Here is a 27,259-nt window from a genome sequence, read left to right on the forward strand (position 1 = left end):
GAAACCTACTGGTGATTGGAGCATTTTTAGGGCTCCCATTTTGTGCCGATATTTTCATTATGTATCTCGGATATCAGATGATGAAATGCAGTCTCCCATCAGTCACCACTAGGGGGAGCTCTCTTATGTACAATGTATACAAGGAGCTCCCCCTAGTGGTGACTGATGGGAGACTGCATTTCATCATCTGATATCCGAGATACAGAATGAAAGAATTGGCACGCAAAGGGAGACCTGAAAATGCTACAGTCTCCAATCAGTCACCGCTAGGGGGAGCTCTTTTATGTACAATGTATACAAGGAGGTTTTTAATGGAGTTACACCAATGCAGGGGGATTTGCAGCTAGGTATCAGAGAAAATGTAACGGGAAACCTTTTCAAGATATATCCTGAAAAAAAATCACTGTATAGTTTTAGACTAAATATAGATAAAAATGTAAAGGGCAATAAAACAAGAGAAGAGAAGAGCGAGACGTCTTCAATTTCTGTTACTTGTCTCTTCCTTTGAGGGCGTTTGTATTCTTTATGATATGAAGGGTTTCCTATAGAATACTGCCCCCTGGAGGACATGCCATTCAATGAGTGATATTATCATTCATTCAAACATGCCATTTACATTGCGTTTTGAAACTCAACACAACAGCTGAGGACTGTTAACTTTTGAGTTTTGTAAACACAAATATTAACACAAGGCTAATGCATGCATGGGTGTGTTTCCTTTTTCTAAATGCAAATGTGAACAGCGATGTAATAAGGGAAATCTCCTCTTCTCAGCTGTTGTACAGGCAGTTCTTAAGTCTAATTTGTATGCAAGTCGAAACTGTATATTTTATAATTGTAGATCCAAACAAAATTTTTTTTTTGCCCAAGTGACAATTGGAGTTTAAATTTTTTTTTTTTTTGCTGTAATGGGACCAAGGATTGTCAATAAAGTTTCATTACAGACACCTTACAGCTGATCATTGCAGCCGGGGACTATAGTAACATCCAGAGAGGTCACAGTGGGCAGAGGGGTCAGTCTTTAACTAGGGGTCGTCTGTAAGTCGGGTGTCCTTATGTAAGGGACCGCTTGTAATGTGTTTTTAACGTGCAATATGAACGCACAATGTGGCCACCACCTCCAGGTAACCCCAGTCCTGATCAGGTTACACTTGAGCGATGCGTCACTGATACAAAGTTGCAGTGTGGCGCTGAGCTCTCCATGTCACGTGACTTTACCTTTACATCTGTTGTTGTTATACGGTTGATCCCAGTAATAAGTTGCGGCGCTCCCTGATCCGATAACCTTCTCTGCTCCAGATGTTCTGCGCTCCCAGTAGTCGGAAATTATCCTGCAGACACATTGTTCCTCTTTTTAGCAGTTTTTTTTTTTTCTTCCCGTCGCACACATCGCCCTCAGGCGTTACTTTCTACGGAGATTTCCCTTCCGCTCGTTACAATGTAACAGTTATCAATATTTACATTTCTTCCTTCCCCCCTCTCGCCTCGCGCTCTTTGCTTGTTTGCTCTCCCTTTATGCCACTACTATGACACCTCGCTACGAGCGCGACCTGGCAAGGGAGGAAGGCGTCACCGCCGCGGGGCGCAACCGCACGTCTCCCCCCGAATGCGCAGCTATCGCTTCTAAACGGCGGATTACCTGACTGATTGTTCCGTGAAAAAAAAAGCCATAATGTAATCTCAGACCTAATACTCCAACAACCATCCGCTAATTAAAACCGCAATTATATTTTTGCTCAAACAAAACGACTTAATAAACATTATCGCAGACTGTTTACCCTTCTTCCCCAAAAAACAATTTATGCGCACTAATACAATTTCCCATTAAAGCGGCTGCCAGGTAAATTAAAAACTCTTGAAATAGTAAGTAAGTGGGAAATTAATTCAACAGTTTAATCTAGAGCTAATAACAGTTGCGGCTCGGGAAGAGATTGCTACAGTGGGGAGTTAATTAACAGCTTATTCCCTATTTGATAAAACTAATCCACTCTGATTCCAGTTTAATTTTCCCTCCATGTAATATAAAGCCACAAGCTGTTTCTGGGGCCGCTAATTATTAGCTCCGTCCTGCGGCCGCGCGCTCCATAAAAGTCAGCAGGATCGCCGGGACGTTAAGTGCTCGCTGCTGACTCTGCGTCACCCGGGAACCACAAACCTAATCCGCCTCCTACCGCAAAGTTTTTCGGAAGGGGCAAACGGCTACGACCAAAAGTGTTAATAATTATTGATGTAGCGCACACAGATTCCGCAGCGCGGCACAGAGCTCTCCAGATCAGTCAGTAATATACTGTATATACAGGCAGTCCCCAGGTTACGTACAAGGTTCTGTAGGCTTGTTCTTAAGTAGAAGTTATATGTAAGTCGGAACTGTATATTTTAGAATTGTAACCCCAGCCAAATCTTTTTTTGGTCTCTGTGACAATTGGATTTAAAAAATGTTGGATTGTTAAAAGAACCTGGATTAACAATAAAGCTTCATCGCAGACACCTTCAATAACTGTTATAGCTGATTATTGAAGCCTAGGGCTAAAGTGCAGTAAATCACCAATTACCAGAGGTCCGTTTGTAACTAGGGGTCGTCTGTAAGTCGGGTGTTCTTAAGTAGGGGACCGCCTGTAATAAGATAATTTGTATCCAAAAGGTAAATTGACGGCACCAGAAGAGCCGCGATAATCCGCCATCTTCCTCTCCAACTTTAATGGGGTGAAAAAAGGTGTTTCCACAGAATTGTCAATTTGTATCAATTTTAAGGGAAGTCCTAGATGATGCCGGTTCTTGCGTCTATAGAAACTATTACGAAAATAGAAGCTAGAAAAAGCAAGCGACTCCACTGAATGGTAAAGAAGCTAAAAGTATTATCAATACAAGGTTCACGTCCTGCTGTTACAAGAATTATCTGCCTGATTAGAAGGTTTAAAAGTCTTTAATATCTTTATTCAAAATATCATTAAAAGTCTGCTAGAAATAGCCATAAGTATTCATTCAGGCTTTTCAAGGTGCACCTTCAGGTGGCAATCCAAACACATATGTGCCCACCGAAGTCCGATAACATGCACCAAGAAACAAGTAGGCGCAATCACAGGAGCACAGGTTAGCTTCCCGCTGTAACACCTATTATCAGTGGTTGTATATAGTAGGTCTGTCTCAATCCATGCCATCAGTCATACCAGGATACACTTAGACATACAACACTTATTTAGCGATTGCCCTAGCTGCCCGATATTGCATTGGCATTGCAACAGTGCCGGATGTGTGTGTGTAGCAAGCTCTAGCTGCAATGCCGATGCAATATCGGGCAGCTAGGGCAATCGCTAAATAAGTGTTGTATGTCTAAGCGTAAGTGTATCCTGGTATGACTGATGGCGCATCGATCGGTATGGGTCTCGGTAAAAGTCTCGGAACTCTCTACTCCCTGAAAATGAGCGACGACTTAACCCAAACTGTGTGAAATTTGGGACGTACTTTGAACTCTTTAATTCCCCACCAGCATCTTCCATTGATCCGATTGATAGTTAGATTCTGTGGGCACCAGTCTATTTTAAGGACTTGTAGCAGAGATCTTGAAATGTTGTTTGACAGCAGTTTTTGAAGGACTACAGGTCCCAGTGGTTAACTGCTGGTATTTGTGGTCCCCCTGGGGGCTACCTGTGTGTGTATATGGGGCAGGGGACCCAACTGTGTATCATCCTCCTCCGCCCGTCTCCCTGGCAGCCCCCTCTATCCGGCTGCCTGCTCTCATCTTGCCCCCTGGTAGGGGGTCACATACATATCAATTACCCTCTCTTCAGTGTTTGCTCTTGGCCTCCTCTACTCCCACCACTTAGCTCCTCACGAGGAGACGATCGGCTGCAAATTAGAAGGTAAGCGGTAATGAGAGGCTGCGTCCAAGTGCGGAGGAGGCAGCGAGGAGCGAGTGTCCTGTCCAGCGCCGCATGCTAAACGCCACCTCACATCACACGCAGGGGACTGCTCTACTGACTGTTATCAAGTCATGTTATCCCGTATGGATCGTCTATAAAGAAGCCGCCATAATCTATGTATCGTGTATAAAGATCACCGCCATCATTTATGTATTGTCTATAAAGAAGCCGCCATTATCTATGTATGGTCTATAAAGAAGCCGCCATCATCTATGTATTGTCTATAAAGAAGCCGCCATCATCTATGTATTTGTCTATAAAGAAGCCGCCATCATCTATGTATTGTGTCTAAAGAACGCCGCCATCAACTATGTATTGTCTATAAAGAAGCCGCCATCATCTATGTATCGTGTATAAAGAAGCCGCCATCATCTACATTATGTGTTTAAAGAAGCCGCCATCATCTATGTATTGTGTCTAAAGAATGCCGCCATCATCTATGTATCCTGTATAAAGAACACCGCCATCATCTATGTATCCTGTATAAAGAACGCCGCCATCATCTATGTATCCTGTATAAAGAACGCCACCGTCATCTATGTATCCTGTATAAAGAACGCCACCATCATCTATGTATCCTGTATAAAGAACGCCGCCATCATCTATGTATCCTGTATAAAGAACGCCGCCATCATCTATGTATCATGTATAAAGAACGCCGCCAACTATGTATCATGTATAAAGAAGCCGCCATCATCTATGTATCCTGTATAAAGAACGCCGCCATCATCTATGTATCATGTATAAAGAACGCCGCCAACTATGTATCATGTATAAAGAAGCCGCCATCATCTATGTATCCTGTATAAAGAACGCCGCCATCATCTATGTATCATGTATAAAGAACGCCGCCAACTATGTATCATGTATAAAGAAGCCGCCATCATCTATGTATCCTGTATAAAGAAGCCGCCATCATCTATGTATCATGTATAAAGAACGCCGCCATCATCTATGTATCGTGTATAAAGAACGCCGCCATCATCTATGTATCGTGTATAAAGAACACCGCCATCATCTATGTATCATGTATAAAGAACGCCACCATCATCTATGTATCATGTATAAAGAACGCCGCCATCATCTATGTATCATGTATAAAGAACGCCGCCATCATCTATGTATCCTGTATAAAGAACGCCGCCATCATCTGTTACGTGTATAAAGAAAGCCACCATAATGTGTTACATGTATAAAGCCATCATCTATGTATTGTCTAAAAAGAATGCCGCCATCTACGTTACGTGTATGTTGAACGCCGCTATCATCTATGTACCTGGTGTGCGTTTGGATAAAAAAATTACTTCCAGAAAGTGTAGTTTTTCAATCTGCAGTAAAGTTTGTTGTGTCTCGCGGTCCTGGTTGCGGCGTCCGGTACTCTCTGCGTCGCAGCAGTTAATGCGGCTCCTTTCATGTTGTCTCCTCAGATGTGGATGTAATATCATGTCAGGGATCAGTCGCGGCGCTGCCACTTTATGTAATCAGGAGGTGCGATAATGAATCTCTCTACTTGAATGAATGTGGCGCAGCGCGCCGGAGAAGAAAGCGGCGGTTGCCATTTGCGGCCGCGGCCTCCTCTCGCTAATGAACATTTGTGGCTGAACGCTCCGATTAATTCCTTTCAAGCCGCATAGAAAAGCCGCCGCAATTTTCTCATGAAACTTTTTTTTTGTGTCAATAACATGAAAAAAAGCAAAGACACAAAGTCAATTGACGAGTATTTATAGTCTAATGAGGCGAGCGCTTTAAAAGGCAAATCACTTTAATTGCTCCGCCGCTCGCCAAGCGCTCATTTACATAACTGTTTAAAGTCTCGACTCTTATCAGTGTCTCGCAAACATTTCAAATTATTTAGGGAAAATACAGACAGGACCTTTCCGGAAACCAGAGACCCTTCAATCCGCTAAGGGGAGAGATTGAGGGGCTTAAAGGGGTCCTCTGCTTACAATATAACTATGCTTACTATGCAACCAACGAAGGGGTCCTCCGCTTACTATGTAACCAACAAAGGGGTCCTCCGCTTACTATGTAACCAACGAAGGGGTCCTCAGTTTACTATGTAATTAACGAAGGGGTCCTCCGCTTACTATGTAACCAACGAAGGGGTCCTCCGCTTACTATGTAACCAACGAAGGGGTCCTACGCTTACTATGTAATTAACTAAGGGGTCCTCCGCTTACTATGTAATTAACTAAGGGGTCCTCCGCTTGCTATGCAACTAACGCAGGGGTCCTCCGCTTACTATGCAACTAACAAAGGGGTACTCCGAGTTCAGCCCCCAGCAGAGTGATCAGTTCGTGACATAGCACTTTTCACGTTTCGTGATCACGGACAATATGAATTCAGCCTGTCAGGATTGCTTTCCAATTACTGATAGATTTCAACTGGTGTCGTGACTCTCCGTGGCTTTTTGCTCCTCTGTTTCTTTGTGTTCAATACTTTTTCCGTGTCATTTCTCATTATTGCACTAATTACTGTACTTGAAAGATATTTTATTAAAGTAGATATAGCAATCCACTTATCACAGATAATCAGTGTAACGGCGTGGCACAGGACCTTCATCAGACACGGCAAAGTTGCACAAAAATTCTTATTATTTGGACGTATGTGAGCTAAGCCGCCGCCACCACAAGTCACCAATACAGATCCTACCGCTGTAACGTATGAGCAGAATAGTGGAACAACAGCGAAATACCAGGCGTATAGAGGACAATGCAATAACACACGGTCCACAGGAACACAAATCCATAGGGGACGTAATCTATGGATTATTAATAGGATTCTGGGGGAATAAACACTTAGCAGTAGTAGATGTAGAAATATTTATAGACATTTGCGGATAAGAATCTTTCCATGTAACATCCAGAGAAGATAAAGTACATGAAACGTTACATTGTATCTGTGATGGGTGGATGTGTACGCAGAGGTGGTGGTGGGAGCTCGGAGGGGTGTGTGCTTCTTGACTTTTTATTATTACACATCACTTACGGACATCTATGGTGGCTTCTTCTCCGGTGTGGATGTACTAAGGATCGTCCTATTGGTGTCCCAGATATAATCTCCGTTATTGGGGGACGTGAAGCTTTGTTACACAGTAACAATCTGCTGTCCTCCTCCAGTTCGTTACTTTGTGTCGGTGCAGTAATGTGACTGTAATATCGTTATACGTGACGCCTCAGCCCTTCACCTTTCCTCTGTAATGAATACTAATGTGCGCGGGGTCGGCGCTTGAGTTTTGCCTTCTGTTCTCCATTTCTGAGACGAGGAGAGATAACAATTAATTAGGCGATGAGACGGGAGGCCGCGGCCCTGCATCCAGCACTTTACTCCTCAGGATTGTCCGTGGGACGGCGGCTTGAAGACTCTCCAAGATTTGCGTGTTTGCTGTGCTGCACAATGACGTTAATGGGCTACAAAGGGGGTTGTGTGGGGGAGGGGGGGGGGTCCGCTGCCTTCACCCTGTTATAGTCTCATTTCATCCGTCTCCAGAAACACAGGACTAAGTACAATGTCAGGAGAGATGGAACAAGACAGATGCCCTGTCCTGCGCGGCGATGGGGACGCTGCGCTCAGGATTTACGTATCCCCTTTATTCTGTGTTTCCTTCGTCTCGTGTGATTTCGGCAGCGGCCTGTTCCTCTGCGTCCTGCGCTTACATCATCGCCGCTTTAAATACATTAATAAATGTTGTGTTCCCGGAAAAATCAATGACCCTCATTAGTACATTTCAGGGGCTTCTGGCCCTTTAACATTTTCACTGCTGGTTTGGCTGGTGACTGCTGAGGTTCTGTTACTGCAGCAGCAGTAGGGCTAATCCCAAACTTCAGTGCCCTCAGACATTACTTGAGATGATTCATAATTATCTACACTGATAAATCTTTTGTATTCAGGGATCTTATAACTGCAACTAATGACTCCACCAACTCTGGAGTAGCATGGTGGCTCAGTGGTTAGCATTACTGCCTTGCAGCGCTGGGGACCTGGGTTCAAGTCCCAGGGTCAACATCTGCAAAGAGTTTGTACGTTCTCTCTGTGTTTGCTTGGGTTTCCTCCGGGTCCTCCATTTTCCACCCACACTCCAAGACATACTGGTAGGTTGGTTAGATTGTGACCCCCATTGGGGACAGGGACTGATCTGCCAAGTTCTGTTTAGCACTGCGTAATCTGTGTGCACTATATAAATAAAGGAATTATTATTATTTATTATTATTATACTATAACACAGGATGTAACTCAGGATCAGTACAGGATAAGTAATGTCATGTATGTACACAGTGACTGCACCAGCAGCAGAATAGTGAGTGCAGCTCTGGGATATAATACAGGATGTAACTTAGGATCAGTACAGAATAAGTAATGTCATGTATGTACACAGTGACTGCACCAGCAGCAGAATAGTGAGTGCAGCTCTGGAGTATAATACAGGATGTAACTCAGGATCAGCACAGGATAAGTAATGTCATGTATGTACACAGTGACTGCACCAGCAGCAGAATAGTGAGTGCAGCTGTGGGGTATAATATAGGATGTAACTCAGGATCAGTACAGGATAAGTAATGTCATGTATGTACACAGTGACTGCACCAGCAGCAGAATAGTGAGTGCAGCTCTGGAGTATAATGCAGGATGTAACTCAGGATCAGTACAGGATAAGTAATGTCATGTATGTACACAGTGACTGCACCAGCAGCAGAATAGTGAGTGCAGCTCTGGAGTATAATACAGGATGTAACTCTGGATCAGTACAGGATAAGTAATGTCATGTATGTACACAGTGACTGCACCAGCATCAGAATAGTGAGTAGAGCTCTGGGGTATAATACAGGATGTAACTCAGGATCAGTACAGGATAAGTAATGTCATGTATGTACACAGTGACTGCACCAGCAGCAGAATAGTGAGTGCAGCTCTGGAGTATAATACAGGATGTAACTCAGGATCAGTACAGGATAAGTAATGTCATGCATGTACACAGTGACTGCACCAGAGGCAGAAAAGTGAGTGCAGCTGTGGAGTATAATATAGGATGTAACTCAGGATCAGTACAGGATAAGTAATGTCATGTATGTACACAGTGACTGCCCCAGAAGCAGAATAGTGAGTGCAGCTCTGGAGTATAATATAGGATATGTGAATTCAAGTATTCTGTCCGCCGGTATCACGTAGAGCAGGTAATACAGTAGATGTGGACTGGTCAGTAGTAGGTTGTGGGATCCGCTCCCATATTCGGGTTCTCTGTATTTTCTCCCTGTCCTCGGGATGAGGTTCTGCAGATCTCGGTGTTTACTTGGTGAAGTGTTTTGCGCTGCAGATGGCAGATGGTGCGATCCCTCGGTGCCCCGGCCGCTTATAGGAACACAAGTATTAATAATTTAATGAGGGCGCCATAAATCTGAGCTCAGGCCCATCGAGCAGATGAGGCAGAACCATAGATTTCCATAACGGAGATTACATCCGAAAATGTCACTGCTTGTTAGGTTTTATGAACCTCCAGGGTTTATTATGGAAAACACAGATTGTGGAACATAAGTGTCCCTAAAGACTGCTGCAGATGAGTGGGTGACACAAGCTTACAGTCTATGAGGATGAGGGGGTGACACAAGAGCTTACAGTCTATGAGGATGAGGGGGTGACACAAGAGCTTACAGTCTATGAGGATGAGGGGGTGACACAAGAGCTTACAGTCTATGAGGATGAGGAGGTGACACAAGAGCTTACAGTCTATGAGGATGAGGGGGTGACACAAGAGCTTACAGTCTATGAGGATGAGGGGGTGACACAAGAGCTTACAGTCTATGAGGATGAGGGGGTGACACAAGAGCTTACAGTCTATGAGGATGAGGGGATGACACAAGAGCTTATAGTCTATGAGGATGAGGGGGTGACACAAGAGCTTACAGACTATGAGGATGAGGGGGTGACACAAGAGCTTACAGTCTATGAGGATGAGGGGGTGACACAAGAGCTTACAGTCTATGAGGATGAGGGGGTGACACAAGAGCTTACAGTCTGAGGATGAGGGGGTGACACAAGAGCTTACAGTCTATGAGGATGAGGGGGTGACACAGGAGCTTACAGTCTATGAGGATGAGGGGGTGACACAAGAGCTTACAGTCTATGAGGATGAGGGGGTGACACAAGAGCTTACAGTCTATGAGGATGAGGGGATGACACAAGAGCTTATAGTCTATGAGGATGAGGGGGTGACACAAGAGCTTACAGTCTATGAGGATGATGATGGGTGACACAAGAGCTTACAGTCTATGAGGATGAGGGGATGACACAAGAGCTTACAGTCTATGAGGATGATGATGGGTGACACGAGCTTACAGTCTATGAGGATGATGGGTGACACAAGAGCTTACAGTCTATGAGGATGATGGGATGACACAAGAGCTTACAGTCTATGAGGATGAGGGGGGGGGGGACACAAGAGCTTACAGTCTATGAGGATGAAGGGGTGATACAAGAGCTTACAGTCTATGAGGATGAGGGGTGACACAAGAGCTTACAGTCTATGAGGATGAGAGGGGGGACACAAGAGCTTACAGTCTATGAGGATGAGGGGGTGATACAAGAGCTTACAGTCTATGAGGATGAGGGGTGACACAAGAGCTTACAGTCTATGAGGATGAGAGGGGGAGACACAAGAGCTTACAGTCTATGAGGATGAGGGGTGACACAAGAGCTTACAGTCTATGAGGATGAGGGGGGGGGGACACAAGAGCCTACAGTCTGTGAGGATGAGGGGGTGACACAAGAGCTTACAGTCTAATGAGGATTGATGCATCCGGCAAGAGGTTGAATACTGTGTTTATTACCTGCTCATATTTGTGCTATGTGGAGTAATGTGTTAGTAAGTGGGAGGGACTGTGACTACTGGATTCCTATTGGTGCTTCTGTACAGTTGAGTTTAGCGGTTCCTGAGCAGATCTCCGTGTTCCTCATCCCTGGACATCCCCTTTAAGTGTTGTTTGAGTTGCAGATTGCCTACCTCTCCCTGCCCTGTGCTGCCCCTCCCCTCTGCGGGCGATGATGTATGGGGCGTCGCGGTGCTGATGGGGTCAGGACCTCATTTTAAAGAACCTGCATTAAGATTTCCTTGAAGCCATTGTTACTGCGGTGATATAAATTGATTAGACATTTGTGGGTGAATTATGAGCCAGTTCACCTCTTTTGTGTTCTTTTGGTAAGAATTACACCCCCCCCTCCCCCACCGCTTCCTGATTGAGGGTCCGACGCTGCCAACTTTAAATTAATTCTGATGAATTTAATATGGAGACTGCGTCCGATGCAGAAATCCAAAATCTCCGTCATCAGTCGTCACAAGATGCATCTACACCAACACCAGGCAATCGCCTAATATGGACTGTGCTCTAGAACCTACAGGTAGTAGCACCGGGTACTGCTTACTTGGGGTCCCCAGAAGACCCCTCTACTGTATAAGACAACACTAGTGTTATACATTATATATAATTGTTAGGATCTTGAACCAGGGAAGTGCATGGATAGCAATACCTTTATAAGAAACTGCGGTCACAGGTACTTTCCAGTGTACTGGTACCATATGGGACCCCCTGAAGGTGCCTGATATAGACTGTCCTCCATAGGGGCGTACAGTTTTCACCGCCACCCCCCCGAAGACCCATTCACCACATTAGACAGCACTAGTATTATAAATTATATATTACTTTGACAATCATGGACCGACATCGGGCAACTGCATAGATAGCAATCACCTAGTATGAACCATGCTCTGTATGGGCGCTCAGTTAGTATACCTGGGTACTGGTTACTTATGGGGTGCCCTGAGGACACACTAGTATAATAAATGTATATATAACTATTAAGCATTTGCGCCGATATTGGGGATTTATGAATTTCAACCATGCTCCATAGGGAGTGCACAGGTAGCATCCCCAGGTACCGATGACTTATGGGGCTCCAAAGACTCCTTAAATATATAATAAGACGCTAGTGTTCTACATTATATGGAACTGTGAGACGTCTGCACCTACACCAGGGAACTGCATAGATGGCAATCGCCTAATATGAACTGTGTTGTCTAGGGGTGCACAGGATGAAATCCCTCTGCCATATATGATACTACATAATATGGGGACCCGGGGCAGTACCCCAAGGTCCGGGCAACTCATGGGGTCCCTGAACACCCCTCATCCATATGAGACCAGTGTTATATATTATATATAATGCACAGGGTCCTGCACTGACACCAGGAAACTGCATTGATAGCAGTCGCCTAACGTGGACCAAGCTCTATAGGGGTGCAATGGTAGTATCCCCACCACCGGTGACTTATGCGGCCCTCTGAAGACCCACATATTATTATACATTATATAAAACTCTGAGAATCCATTGACACCAGGCAACGGCATAGATAGCAGTCACCTTATGTACCTGCTGTACGGGTCACATTGCCATTGGGGGGTCTGAAAAACTGAGACACATCTATCAACAATGACATGTGGACGATGGGGACCTACTGGAGATTCTGCACAGAAACTTCATGGTTATTTCTGGGTGACAGATTCTAAGCACTAGACTGCAGTAAGATGAGACGATCAGGGTCTGTGGAAAGTAGAGTAGCCAAGAGGAGGACGTCATAGCAATCCAGATTCTTATGTTATTCAGGATCCAGGAAAAGCTGAGTTGTCGCCGTAACCAACACGCATCATCTGCTTTATAATGGTGCAGGGCTATGTTCTGCTCAGGATCTGGGAAAGCTGGGTGACTCAGGTTCATGGATAATTAATGGGATGTCTCGTCATGGCGGAGCCACTAACCGCGAAGCCTCGCCGTGCCAATTCACCGCAGTCATGAAATCGCGTAGAAATAAAACCAAAACTGAGCCAAACGGTTTTGGCCGAGATCAAAAGGCATAAGAACGGCGGCCCCTTTCATCTCCAGCCGCCGCATCCGAGGGGAGCGACCTCTCCTCCGTGCCTTTTCATCTTCACCTTGCAATTTCCTTTAAAAAAAAAACTTTAAAAATGACTTAACGAGATAAATCAGCGAGGAGGGCGCTGGAGCATGAGGAGGCGGGGTAAGGAAGGGGTTAACGACCTGGACCAAAAAAAAGCAACAAAGTAACAAAGGAAAGGTAACAATTCTCTCATCTGTTCCATTGTCGCCTTCTAAAAAGCTGTAACTTTTTCGTTTTTCTGCCAATGTGTTAAAGGGCTCGTATTCTTCTTATTATTCTTCTTATTTTTCTTTCTTTTATTTGATGATTACCAAGATGATTAGAACTGAATTTTATCAATTAATTAAAACACCAATTTTGTCACAGAATCTTTTACATGAAAAACCTGTCCCCAAGTATGTCATGTGCTTCCCATATTACTCAGATTCTGTGGGTTGGTATGGTGATTTTATGTGATCCATATTGGAAACATTTATAGGATGGTTCCGTGCACAGAGCACAGCAGTGTGAGGACTCCCATACCTTGAATATAGACCCATATTTCACAGCCCTGCTGCTACTAATAACATAGACAGTTGCGCGATTACACATCTCTCTAGGGACAATATCTAACACTGGCTGCAAAGATTACAGAGCACAGCAGTGTGAGGATGCACACCTAGTGCCCTTGGAGAATCTACAGAATCCTAGAATATAAATTCATGTTTCACATCTCTGCTGCTACTAACATACACCAAGTATACTTACACATCTCTCTAGGGGCAATATCCAAGACTGGCTGCAGAGTGCATGGGGCACAGCACTGTGAGGATATACCCCCTGTGCAGGAGGAGAAGATACAATCCTGGAATAAAAATTATAAAACCATATATCACAGTCCTGCTGCTACTAACAACATACACAAAAGGTCTGCTTACACATCTCCCCAGGGAAAATACATTACTCTGGCTGCAGAGAGCACAGAGCACAGCAGTGTTGGGACAGAACTGAAGCTATTTTACAGGACTAATACCTAGCAATTAGCATGGTCTGTTTCCGGTAAAGGAGGAACATATTTTGGATTACTGGTATTGGATCACATAGAATCACTGATAGGAGTGCGGACCCCCGGATGTTACAGTGCGGTATTATATGCGTCTGTCATTATATGTTGTCATGTCGGGATCAGTGACGCCACAATAAGTGGAAGTTTCACCTGCACTGATACATTGTAACAGATTTCTAAGGAAAGGAGCAGGGTTAATACCAGGTTATAGTCCAGTAATCTGATATAACCACTACAACTCCCACAGTGCGACACAGCAGGATGATGAAATCCTCGATCCTGTACGATATCTCAGGAATTGCCTGACCTCTGGCTTCTCTCTTCCCGCAGGCATCACGGCGGCGGCCATGGCAGAGGCCATGAAGCTCCAGAAGATGAAGCTTTTGGCTATTAGTAGCCTCCACGGGAGTGGCAGCCAGAACGGCACCGAGTCTGAGAACGAGGAGCTGAACTCCAATGCAGGTAAGTGGCCGCGCTTGTGGAACCTCAGATTCCCTGCAGGTTTCCTCATTCTTTGCTAGATCCAGGATCTCTGCTTGTTGTCAGTGAATGAAGGTATTCATTTTTTGAAAATCCCTTGGGTCCTCGCGGTCATATTCTTCTACCTCCGGTTCTGCATCCCTAGGTGTGGGTCCTGCGCTATCAGATTGGGAGCCGGTGAGACTCCTGTGACCTGGTGCGTCTCATGAGACCAGTGATTACAGGAGCCTCATCATCTGTGCTGCCACCAGAAGCAGAGGGAACAGGGACTCTTCCTCTCTAACAGATCATCAGAGGTAGACAAGGGGTCTTCTCACTGCTGAAGCTTCGTTTCAGTGTGTGGGAGTGGCCCTCACTGCATTAACAGGGTTTTGTTTAATAAACCCACCAGCTCCTGCGCTGACATCACGTATATTGTGAGGCAATCTTAGGCCTCAGAGGTCTTATAGGACGGGTGTCATCGGGGTCCTCCAGACAGGGTTTCTCTAGTTTTAATTGATTCTCATCATTGGATGCAGAAGCACCTATAGTCCTATAGGGGTTGTTGATGTTGATTAACCCTTGATGGACTCTTTTCTGCGGCTTCTCAAATCTTCCGATAAGGAAAATCTTAATTAGAAAGATGAATTACCTGATAATGGAGACAAAGTATGAGCCTCTCTTGCTCCCACATTTTTGAACAACAAACGTCCTTTGAAGAAGTTTTTCTCTTTGAAGGAAGTAAACAAGAAGCTCCGCAGCAGCGCGGCGCTCATCCTGATCTGTCTCCTTTATGCATAGAACACAAGAGCCGCAGTGAAGACTGACATTCAGAAGAGCAGCCAATGAAGAGGCGGAAGAGTCAGAACTTTATCTCTGTACAGCTAGGTCAGTGATGGCGAACCTTTTAGAGACCAAGTGCCCAAACTGCAAACCAAAGTCTACGCTATCATTGCAGAGTGCCAACCCGGCTATTGAGCCTATAATTACCGACAATCCCCCTCTATAAGGGACATATAATAAAGTAGTATCATGACCATTACCAGTACAACATGATAAATACCACCATACTGATAATAAACAGACCAATATCACCAATAATATCACTAAGCAGCAGCAAATACAGTGAGGGACACTACCCCCATCTAGTGAGGAGCACTACCCCCATCTAGTGAGGAGCACTACCCCCATCTAGTGAGGAGCACTACCCCCATCTAGTGAGGAGCACTACCCCCATCTAGTGAGGAGCACTACCCCCATCTAGTGAGGAGCACTACCCCCATCTAGTGAGGAGCACTACCCCCATCCAGTGAGGAGCACTACCCCCATCCAGTGAGGAGCACTACCCCCATCTAGTGAGGAGCACTACCCCCATCTAGTGAGGAGCACTACCCCCATCTAGTGAGGAGCACTACCCCCATCTAGTGAGGAGCACTACCCCCATCTAGTGAGGAGCACTACCCCCATCTAGTGAGGAGCACTACCCCCATCTAGTGAGGAGCACTACCCCCATCTAGTGAGGAGCACTACCCCCATCCAGTGAGGAGCACTACCCCCATCCAGTGAGGAGCACTACCCCCATCCAGTGAGGAGCACTACCCCCATCTAGTGAGGAGCACTACCCCCATCTAGTGAGGAGCACTACCCCCATCCAGTGAGGAGCACTACCCCCATCCAGTGAGGAGCACTACCCCCATCTAGTGAGGAGCACTACCCCCATCTAGTGAGGAGCACTACCCCCATCTAGTGAGGAGCACTACCCCCATCCAGTGAGGAGCACTACCCCCATCCAGTGAGGAGCACTACCCCCATCCAGTGAGGAGCACTACCCCCATCCAGTGAGGAGCACTACCCCCATCCAGTGAGGGACACTACCCCCATCCAGTGAGGAGCACTACCCCCATCTAGTGAGGAGCACTACCCCCATCCAGTGAGGAGCACTACCCCCATCTAGTGAGGAGCACTACCCCCATCCAGTGAGGGACACTACCCCCATCCAGTGAGGAGCACTACCCCCATCTAGTGAGGAGCACTACCCCCATCCAGTGAGGAGCACTACCCCCATCCAGTGAGGGACACTACCCCCATACAGTGAGGAGCACTACCCCCATACAGTGAGGAGCACTACCCCCATCCAGTGAGGAGCACTACCCCCATCCAGTGAGGAGCACTACCCCCATCCAGTGAGGAGCACTACCCCCATCCAATGAGGGACACTACCCTCATCCAGTGAGGAGCACTACCCCCATCCAGTGAGGAGCACTACCCCCATCCAGTGAGGAACACTGCCACCATCCAGTGAGGAGCACTACCCCCATCCAGTGAGGAACACTACCACCATCCACTGAGGATCACTACCTCCATCCACTGAGGAACACTACCCCCATCCACTGAGGAACACTACCCCCATCCACTGAGGAACACTACCCCCATCCACTGAGGAACACTACCCCCATCCACTGAGGAACACTACCCCCATCCACTGAGGAGCACTACCCCCATCCACTGAGGAGCACTACCCCCATCCACTGAGGAGCACTACCCCCATCCACTGAGGAGCACTACCCCCATCCACTGAGGAGCACTACCCCCATCCACTGAGGAGCACTACCCCCATCCACTGAGGAGCACTACCCCCATCCACTGAGGAGCACTACCCCCATCCACTGAGGAGCACTACCCCCATCCACTGAGGAGCACTACCCCCATCCACTGAGGAGCACTACCCCCATCTAGTGAAGAGCACTACCCCCATCCAGTGAGGAGCACTACCCCCATCCAGTGAGGAGCACTACCCCCATCTAGTGAAGAGCACTACCCCCATACAGTGACCAAATATCAGGGGCAATATGAAGGATTGTTGAATTCAATTTGGAGGGGGGCACCTGTGCCATGCTGTCAGTGAGGGCAGTGTAGTGCTTCCTGGCATCACTGGCAGCATGGCACAGCAACAAGGGATCCAGCCAGGGGCAGTAGATTTGTGACCATGGGAAGCTGTCATACAGGGCAGTTTGGGACACTAAACAATAAGGACCTGTAGTTGCTTAGTGTCCCAAAGCTGCCTGCTGCCTGTGTAACGCACACAGAACAGCTGCTGCTTCCATGTACTCACCGGGCGTTGTGTAAGCTCCGGATGTTCTGCCCTCATTCTCACGGAGTTCCCGGCTGCAGGGGAGGAGGGGGAGGGAGTTGAGGGGCGGGCACTGACTTGCTCTGTGTATAAGGCAGCACTTGTGAGCACAGAGCAGGTCAGATGCAGACTACAGTATGAGAGATCACTGAAGCTCTCGGCAAGCGGCAGATTTTCCTGCATTGCCTGAGCTGCAGTGATTAACAGGGAAATGGAACGGGAAGATGGTACGCGTGCCCACAGAGAGGGCTGTGCGTGCCCTCTCTGGCACGCGTGCCATAGGTTCGCCACCACTGAGCTAGGTAGTCATCAGCCACTGGGAGCGCTATGGAGCATGAGCACTTGCACCGGAGGAGGGGGGGGGCTGGCACAGTTGGGGTAATGTGGGGTACCTGCACTGGGTGTCACTGTGGAGCGCTCGCGCTGGGGGTCATTGTGGGGCGCTGGCACTGGGGGGGGGGGGTCACTTTGAAGCGCTAGCACTGGGGGGGTCACTGTGGGACGCTGGCACTGGTGTTCACTATGGAGCTCTGGCACCGGGGGTCACTGTGGCACTGGTGGGGGACTATGGAGCGCTGGCACCGAGGGGAGGCACTATGGAGCGCTGGCACCGAGGGGAGGCACTATGGAGCGCTGGCACCGAGGGGAGGCACTATGGAGCACTGGCACCGGAGGTCACTATGGAGCGCTGGCACCGGGGGTCACTATGGAGCGCTGGCACCGGGGGTCACTATGGAGCGCTGGCACCGGGGGTCACTATGGAGCTCTGGCACCGGGGGTCACTATGGAGCTCTGGCACCGGGGGTCACTATGGAGCTCTGGCACCGGGGGTCACTGTGGCACTGGGGGGGGGGGGGTGGACTAAGGAGCGCTGGGACTGAGGGGAGGCACTAAGGAGCGCTGGCACTGGGGGTTACTGTGGCACTGGCACTGGGGGGGGGGCACTATGGAGCGCTGGCACTGGGGGGGGGGCACTATGGAGCGCTGGCACTGGGGGGGGCACTATGGAGCGCTGGCACTGGGGGGGGGCACTATGGAGGGCTGACACTGGGGAATACTGTGTGGCACTGGCACTGGGGGTCACTGTGGCACTGGCACTGGGGGGGGCACTATGGAGCGCTGGCACTGGGGGGGGGCACTATGGAGCGCTGGCACTGGGGGGGGGGCACTATGGAGCGCTGGCACTGGGGGGGGGCACTATGGAGCGCTGGCACTGGGGGGGGCACTATGGAGCGCTGGCACTTGGGGGGCACTGGAGCGCTGGCACTGGGGGGGGGCACTATGGAGCACTGGCACTGGGAGGGGCACTATGGAGCGCTGGCACTGGGGGGGGGCACTATGGAGCGCTAGCACTGGGGGGGGCCACTATGGAGGGCTGACACTGGGGAATACTGTGTGGCACTGGCGCTGGGGGTCACTATGGAGCGCTGGACCGGGGGGGGGGGGAGGATTATGGAGCGCTGGACTGGGGGGGGGGGGGGATTATGGAGCAATGGCAGTGGGGGGACATTATGGAGCACTGGCACTTTGTGGGGCTCAGGCTCTAACACAATGATACGCATTGGAGGTTCAGCTGAAGACAACCAAAATTGGAGACAACTCCAGGCCATTTTATAGGGTATAATGGAGGGTAGGCCCCAGAATAATTGCACCTGGGATCTGGGGTAACAAGAGATCCAATTATTTACAGGGTTTCCATCCTGTATTTTCCAGCATTGGTGAGTATGTGCGTTACAGTGTATCAGTGACATTATGCTCGGTGATACATTGGATCTGTACGCGGCATATAATTCAGCTTAGCTTTAACTCTGTCTATTATCCTGTGTTTTATGTCTGAAGAGTAATATAAAAACAACCCATAACCTCGGTGGCGATCGCTTCAGGGCGACACCATGTGACCCGTCACCAGCTCAATGACAAATAAAGGAAAACTTGGCGTTTATTTTCTTCTATTTTCCTCCCACAGATTCCAAAAAACAAATAAAATGAAAGAATTGACAGAAAACAAAAGGTTGTGATGTTGGGTTTGGGCCGCGGCGCGTGCAGGAGATAATGACCGGAGCGTGACTCTGCATGGATACACCGCCGCCCGGATGGGAAACTCTGTGTTTTATTGTTTTAGGAAATTAGCCCGTGCTCCGCGACGCTCGTCCTCATCCATCAGCGGAGGATACGACGGCGCAGGACTAATGGCTGATGATCACAGCGCACAAATCGCCGCCATCCGTAACTCAGTCGCATTCTTCTGACACTCAGCAGAACAATTTACTTTTACGGTGCAGAGATTTCGTCACAGTGTGTCAGGAGATGTTTGCTGTAGCGGTCTCGGGGTTCAGTTTTCCGATATCCGGGAGCTGGAAACCTGTGATGGTTTTACATCAGATGCTCTTTGGCTTTGTTCCCCTGGATTTCTGCATCTGCTTACAGCGCTGGTCCATTCCTGTTCTCCCCGGCACCAGCCTTGTGTCGCAACACTTCCCTTCTGTGCACTGGTTCTTAGTTGCTTCTTAAAGGGCCAGTGCACCATGTAGTCTTCTGCCTGCAGCCAGTCCGGTGCAGCCCTTCTTTACAAGCAGAGCCCCTGCATACTGACTGTTTCCACTATAGATATTGTTACTCAACCTTGTTCTATCGCTCTGCCCACCCTGACCTATGACCTGATTCTTGACCTGCTCTGCCTCCACTTGTCTAATACCCAACAACTCTTCTGCCTGACCCCTGGAGTCTTTTGGCTCTAGTGTAGATGGCACAAAGAGCAGGACCACTACAAGAGGTGGTCTACCTGCGGAAAACTCCAGATCCCTGTATTGGGGTTAAAGGTTGAAAAACCAGGTTGTCATTCAACATTCCGGTCAGGAACACTGTGGAGCCGTTATAATCCGGTGTAGTGATTGGGCTTTCTGTCACCCTACTGACATTGAGTGGAAAGGTTGTGCAGAAGTATATAGTAGCACCATGCCCAGGACAACCCCCGGGCTGACGTGATGGGTTCTGGATCATAGGGGCCTCCTCTGCCCCCCATCAATCCATCCGTCTGGGGCGGGTAATGTATGAAGCGCGGGGACGGAGGAGTTCCAGATAAATCAGACGCCGCCGTTTCCGCTGATTGCTTTTTAGAGAAAACCATAGACAGTAAATCCTCCGCGGCGCTCGCTGCAATGTCACGATTAAGCAACAAGAACGAGCTCATTTACATCTAATGTCTCCTCTTCATCACCGGGGGTCTAGAGACCCCACCAGACACATCCCCCCCACCCACAATTAGTCACATTCCTCTCTCATCATTGGCAGAGAACGGGAGGCATCAGCGAAAGACGAGCGAAACAGCGATAAACTCAGTTGTGATAGACTTGGCTCTAGGAACGACGTGAGATATGGAATGTGCAGAAATATTCATTTCATCTGGGAAATAAATTGCAGTGTCCTCACACTGCTGTGCTCTTAGCTCTCCGTAAAAAATAAAAACCCTGCTACACCGTGCCTTCCCTCTGCTCTAAGGGCTTAAGTATCCAAACAGAGGCCAGTAGGCTGGGGAACAGCCCAATGCCAAGAGCTATGAGCACAGCAGTGTTAGGATACATAGAACTTGGATAAGTTTCAATCTAGGATTGTAAACCACAGTTCTGCTGCTACTAACAACATACACAAAGGTCTGTTTATGCCTCTCTCCAAGGATAATGCATAACACTGTCTGCAGAGAACACAGAGCACAGCAGTGTGAGGACACACCCCCAGTGCACTTGGAGAAGCTACAATCTTGCAGACATTTCACTCCTCCAATGTTTTATGTATAAATAGTAATCACAAATCCTCACCACTGGCAGTGAGGGAAGCAATTGCTTGAGACGATTGAAATCCCTTCGTCACCTGCTCTGTGTTCCGGCTCCGCATTTGTCTTATTATGATCCAGGAGCCGGTGAGAGGAGTCTAAAGCCTGTGCCAGCCGGAGGTTCACGGATCATTGGCAGGAGACGCAGTCTCAGTACCGGAGTGGAACGCCATGAAGACGCACACCTGCTCACACACAGATCACTAACCGCACATCCACAGCTCAGCATCCCCGAGCCAAACACAAGCTCCCAGCAACAACTAATTGTCACCCACTGTGAGAGCCGGCGAGACATGAGGCAGGAAACCGGCTCTGTGACTTCCAGCGCAAGTGCTTCATCTTTTGCCTCAACAAACTTCAAATCTACATAATCCAAATTATTTCCACATCTATAATTCTACAAGATCTGCCAGGTGTATGATACAAGGTACAGCACATGGTAATTCCTGTACATAGGAGGCAGTATTATAGTAGTTATATTCCTGTACATAGGGGCAGTATTATAGTAGTTATATTCTTGTACATAGGGGCAGTATTATAGTAGTTATATTCTTGTACATAGGGGCAGTATTATAGTAGTTATATTCTTGTACATAGGGGGCAGTATTATAGTAGTTATATTCCTGTACATAGGGGCAGTATTATAGTAGTTATATTCCTGTACATAGGGGCAGTATTATAGTAGTTATATTCCTGTACATAGGGGGCAGTATTATAGTAGTTATATTCTTGTACATAGGGGGCAGTATTATAGTAGTTATATTCTTGTACATAGGGGCAGTATTATAGTAGTTATATTCTTGTACATAGGGGGCAGTATTATAGTAGTTATATTCTAGTACATAAGGGGCAGTATTATAGTAGTTATATTCTTGTACATAGGGGGCAGTATTATAGTAGTTATATTCTTGTACATAGGAGGCAGTATTATAGTAGTTATATTCTTGTACATAGGGGGCAGTATTATAGGAGTTATATTCTTGTACATAGGGGGTAGTATTATAGTAGTTATATTTCTGTACATAGGGGGCAGTATTATAGTAGTTATATTCTTGTACATAGGGGCAGTATTATAGTAGTTATATTCTTGTACATAGGGGCAGTATTATAGTAGTTATATTCCTGTACATAAGGGGCAGTATTAAAGTAGTTATATTCTTGTACATAGGGGCAGTATTATAGTAGTTATATTAATGTACATAGGGAGCAGTATTATAGTAGTTATATTCCTGTACATAAGGGGCAGTATTAAAGTAGTTATATTCTTGTACATAGGGGGCAGTATTATAGTAGTTATATTCTTGTACATAGGGGGCAGTATTATCGTAGTTATATTCTTGTACATAGGGGGCAGTATTATAGTAGTTATATTCCTGTACATAGGGGCAGTATTATAGTAGTTATATTATTGTACTTAGGGGGCAGTATTATAGTAGTTATATTCCTGTACATAGGGGCAGTATTATAGTAGTTATATTCTTGTACATAGGGGGCAGTATTATAGTAGTTATATTCTTGTACATAGGGGGCAGTATTATAGTAGTTATATTTTTGTACATAGGGGGCAGTATTATAGTAGTTATATTCTTGTACATAGGAGGCAGTATTATAGTAGTTATATTCTTGTACACAGGGGGCAGTATTATAGTAGTTATATTCCTGTACATAGGGGGCAGTATTATAGTAGTTATATTCCTGTACATAGGGGGCAGTATTATAGTAGTTATATTCTTGTACATAGGGGCAGTATTATAGTAGTTATATTCTTGTACATAGGGGGCGGTATTATAGTAGTTATATTCTTGTACATAGGGGCAGTATTATAGTAGGTATATTCCTGTACATAGGGGGCAGTATTATAGTAGTTTTATTCCTGTACATAGGGGGCAGTATTATAGTAGTTCTATTCCTGTACATAGGGGGCAGTATTATAGTAGTTATATTCCTGTACATAGGGGGCAGTATTATAGTAGTTATATTCTTGTACATAGGGGGCAGTATTATAGTAGTTATATTCTTGTACATAGGGGGCAGTATTATAGTAGTTCTATTCCTGTACATAGGGGGCAGTATTATAGTAGTTCTATTCTTGTACATAGGGGGCAGTATTATAGTAGTTATATTCTTGTACATAGGGGCAGTATTATAGTGGTTATATTCTTGTACATAGGGGGCAGTATTATAGTAGTTATATTCCTGTACATAGGGGGCAGTATTATAGTAGTTATATTCCTGTACATAGGGGGCAGTAATATAGTAGTTATATTCTTGTACATAGGGAGCAGTATTATAGTAGTTATATTCCTGTACATAGGGGGCAGTATTATAGTAGTTATATTCCTGTACATAGGGGACAGTATTATAGTAGTTATATTCTTGTACATAGGGGGCAGTATTATAGTAGTTATATTCTTGTACATAGGGGGCAGTATTATAGTAGTTATATTCTTGTACATAGGGAGCAGTATTATAGTAGTTATATTCTTGTACATAGGGGGCAGTATTATAGTAGTTATATTCTTGTACATAGGGGGGGGGGGCAGTATTATAGTAATTGTATAGTAGCACCTGTCACCCTCATAGTGTAAGGCTCCACATGGAGCATTCGATAATATAACCTAGAGAATGCGTAATCTGTGGTTATTACACTTTCAGTCTTTATTCTGTCTCTATTTCTGCATTTAGCGGATTCCCCTCTCCTGTAAGAGATTATGCAGCTGCTTGGATGTGACACTTGGTTATTTTTCCAGGCTTTTAGCTATCATACAGTATTAAATAAGCGCAGTTGTGGAGCTGCCATGTACCGTGGTATTTAACACGGCGCCTCTTTCTCCGCTCACAGATTAAAGCCTTCACTTTGCTTTGTGTTGAGGTTCGCAGCTCCCATGCATGATTTAGTAATTGCTTTCCCCTGTGAAATATCAAACAGCGCTAAGTATTTCTTCAGCTCAGATTCTGCGCAGTAAATCTCCTGTCAACTTGTTTCCCGCTCAGAAGATTCTGCGAAGCGAAACCGGAAAATACATAAAAAACCACAACAAATAAACAGAAAAATAATCTAAATGATAAAACATAAACATAACAATGTGCACGGGGATCCTGGCGGGGGCAGAGCAGGGGGACAATCATGTCTACCATATGTAAAAACTGGTACAGCGCCTTGCGAAAGTATTTGCCTCCCGTGAACTTTTATACATTTTGACGCACTTATATACAAATATATAAAATTGTCATTTTTTTGATGCAGCATCAACAAGTGGGACACAATTGTGAAGTGGAACGAAATTTATTGGATGTTTTAAACTTTAGTAAAAAATAATAAACTGAAAAGTGGGGGGTGTAATATTATTTGACCCCTTTACTTTCAGTGCAGCAAACTCCCTCCAGAAGTCCAGTCTCTGAATGATCCTAAGTGACTGATGATAATGAATATAATCCTCCTGTGTGTAATCAGGTCTCCGTATAAATCCACCTGCTCTGTGATATCTCAGGGTTCTGCATCAGGAAGAAACCCACCAGACAGGTCCTGATGCTGGAGAAGGTTGTGGATACAAAAAGATTTCACAAAATTTCAACATCCCAAGGAGCCGTGTGGAGGCGTCATATTGTAATGGAAGGAGCATCAGACCCTGCAAATCCACCAAGACCCGACCGTCCCTCTAAACTTTCATCTCACACAAGGAGAAGACTGATCCGAGATGCAGCCAAGACGCCCCTGATCCCTCTGGATGATCTGCAGAGATCTACAGCCGAGGGGGAGAGTCTATCCATAGGACAACCATCAGTCACTGCACAAATCTGCCCTTTATGGAAGAGGCAAGAAGAAGCCATTTCTCCAAGATATCCAGAAAAAGCCACCTGGGTGACACCAAACATGTGGAAGATGGTGCTCTGCTCAGATGAAACCAAAATTAAACTTTTTGGCCACAATGACAAATGATAAAAGCAACATCGCTCATCCACCTGAACACTCCCTCCTCACTGTCACACACGGTGGGGGCATCCTCCTCACTGTCACACACGGTGGGGGCATCCTCCTCACTGTCACACACGGTGGGGGCACCCTCCTCACTGTCACACACGGTGGAGGCATCCTCCTCACTGTCGCACACGGTGGAGGCACCCTGCTCAATGTCACACACGGTGGAGGCACCCTCCTCAATGTCACACACGGTGGAGGCACCCTCCTCAATGTCACACACGGTGGAGGCACCCTCCTCAATGTCACACACGGTGGGGGCACCCTCCTCAATGTCACACACGGTGGGGGCACCCTCCTCACTGTCACACACGGTGGGGGCATCCTCCTCACTGTCACACACGTTGGGGGCACCCTCCTCAATGTCGCACACAGTGGAGGCATCCTCCTCAATGTCGCACACGGTGGAGGCATCCTCCTCAATGTCACACACGGTGGAGGCATCCTCCTCAATGTCACACACGGTGGAGGCATCCTCCTCAATGTCGCACACGGTGGAGGCACCCTCCTCAATGTCACACACGGTGGGGGCACCCTCCTCAATGTCACACACGGTGGGGGCACCGTCCGCGCTGTCACACACGGTGGGGGCACCGTCCGCGCTGTCACACACGGTGGGGGCACCGTCCGTGCTGTCAACCACTGTGGGGGCCGCATCATGGTTTGGGCTTTTTCTCAGCAGGGACAGGGAAGAAGGTTAAAGTTGATGGGTAGATGAATGGAGTCAAATCCAGGACCATTCTGGAAGAAAACCTGTTGGAGTCTGCAGAAGCCTCTGAGAGTGGGACAGAGATTTATCTTCCAACAAGACAATGATCCCAAACATAAAGCAAAATCTACAATGGAAGGTTCACAAATAAATGTATCCAGGTGTTAGAATGGCCACGTCAAAGGCCAGACCTGAATCCAATGGAGAATCTCTGGAAAGGGCTGAAAACTGCTGTTCACAAACGCTTAATCCAACCTTTCAGCTGTAATCACAGCAATAGGGGGCGCTACAGAGTATTAACTTAAGAGGCCGAATATTATTGCACCCCTCCCCACTTTATAGTTTATTATTCTTTATAAAAGTTATAAATATCCAATAAATGTAATTCCACTTTACAATTGTGTCCCACTTGTTGTTGATTCTTCACCAAAAAATTTACAATTTCGTATCCTTATTTTTGAAGCCTAAAATGCGGCAAAAGGTAGAAAAGTTCAAAGGGGCGAATATTTTCACAAGGCGCTGCATTACCCTAGAACAAAAGTAATGTGAAATGTGATTTTTTTTTTAAGGAATTTTGCCATTGAAAATTCTATCCTGTGAATGGGACCAGTAATGTAAGGGGTCAGAGGGCAGGGTCTTGCCTTGCTCAGGGGCAATTAGGCGCACACTGTGTTTCTTCCTCATTTAAGGAAACTCATCATATTTAGCAATACTTTCTAGTTATGGACCTGGCCCAGAGTTATTAGGGATATTATAACCTCAGCTTCTATAGTGTGAATGACCCAAATATCATTCCTGTGAAGTTACAGAAAGAACGAAGGAAACTAGACCCCCCCCCCCTCTATATCTCTCAGGAGATAAGTAGGAAATACACCCAAGATTGTGTCCCACAGGTAGGTTCACCTGTTGCTGAATCTGTGTGTGTGAATCTGGCAGGTAACAGCAGGGGTTGGTTCTCGTAAAGATCTGCAACATTTTTCAAAAACATTTGTTACATTGTTTCTGTTGTGGGATTCCAGCAGAACCTCCTCGTGTCTGGATCCTGTGGGAGCAGCATCTTTTTAAAAAGTGTAAAAGTAGATTCATTTATGGTTTTTCCGTATTTTCCCCTGTTTTTGCTCTTTGCTGCTCTGGAACATTGGGCTATAAGGATGTAATAAAGTTGCCTCTCGTATTCTCTGGGTTTTACCCGCTCGGCGCTCGCTCATGAATGCAGAACGTCCTCCACAATCTGTTTAAAACAA

General features: G+C 46.5%; 1 protein-coding gene across 1 annotated transcript in view; it reads left to right on the top strand.

Moving 5' to 3' along the window:
• DACH2 (dachshund family transcription factor 2) overlaps window positions 1–27,259 on the top strand; it is a 226,968-nt gene that overhangs the window by 113,051 nt on the left and 86,658 nt on the right. The window contains exon 3 of the mRNA XM_072123223.1: window positions 14,240–14,371. Coding sequence (XP_071979324.1) covers window positions 14,240–14,371 — 132 coding nt within the window. The remainder of the gene's footprint in view (window positions 1–14,239; window positions 14,372–27,259) is intronic.

The sequence above is a fragment of the Engystomops pustulosus genome, chromosome 9 (assembly GCF_040894005.1).
Source record: "Engystomops pustulosus chromosome 9, aEngPut4.maternal, whole genome shotgun sequence".
Lineage (NCBI taxonomy): Eukaryota > Metazoa > Chordata > Amphibia > Anura > Leptodactylidae > Engystomops > Engystomops pustulosus.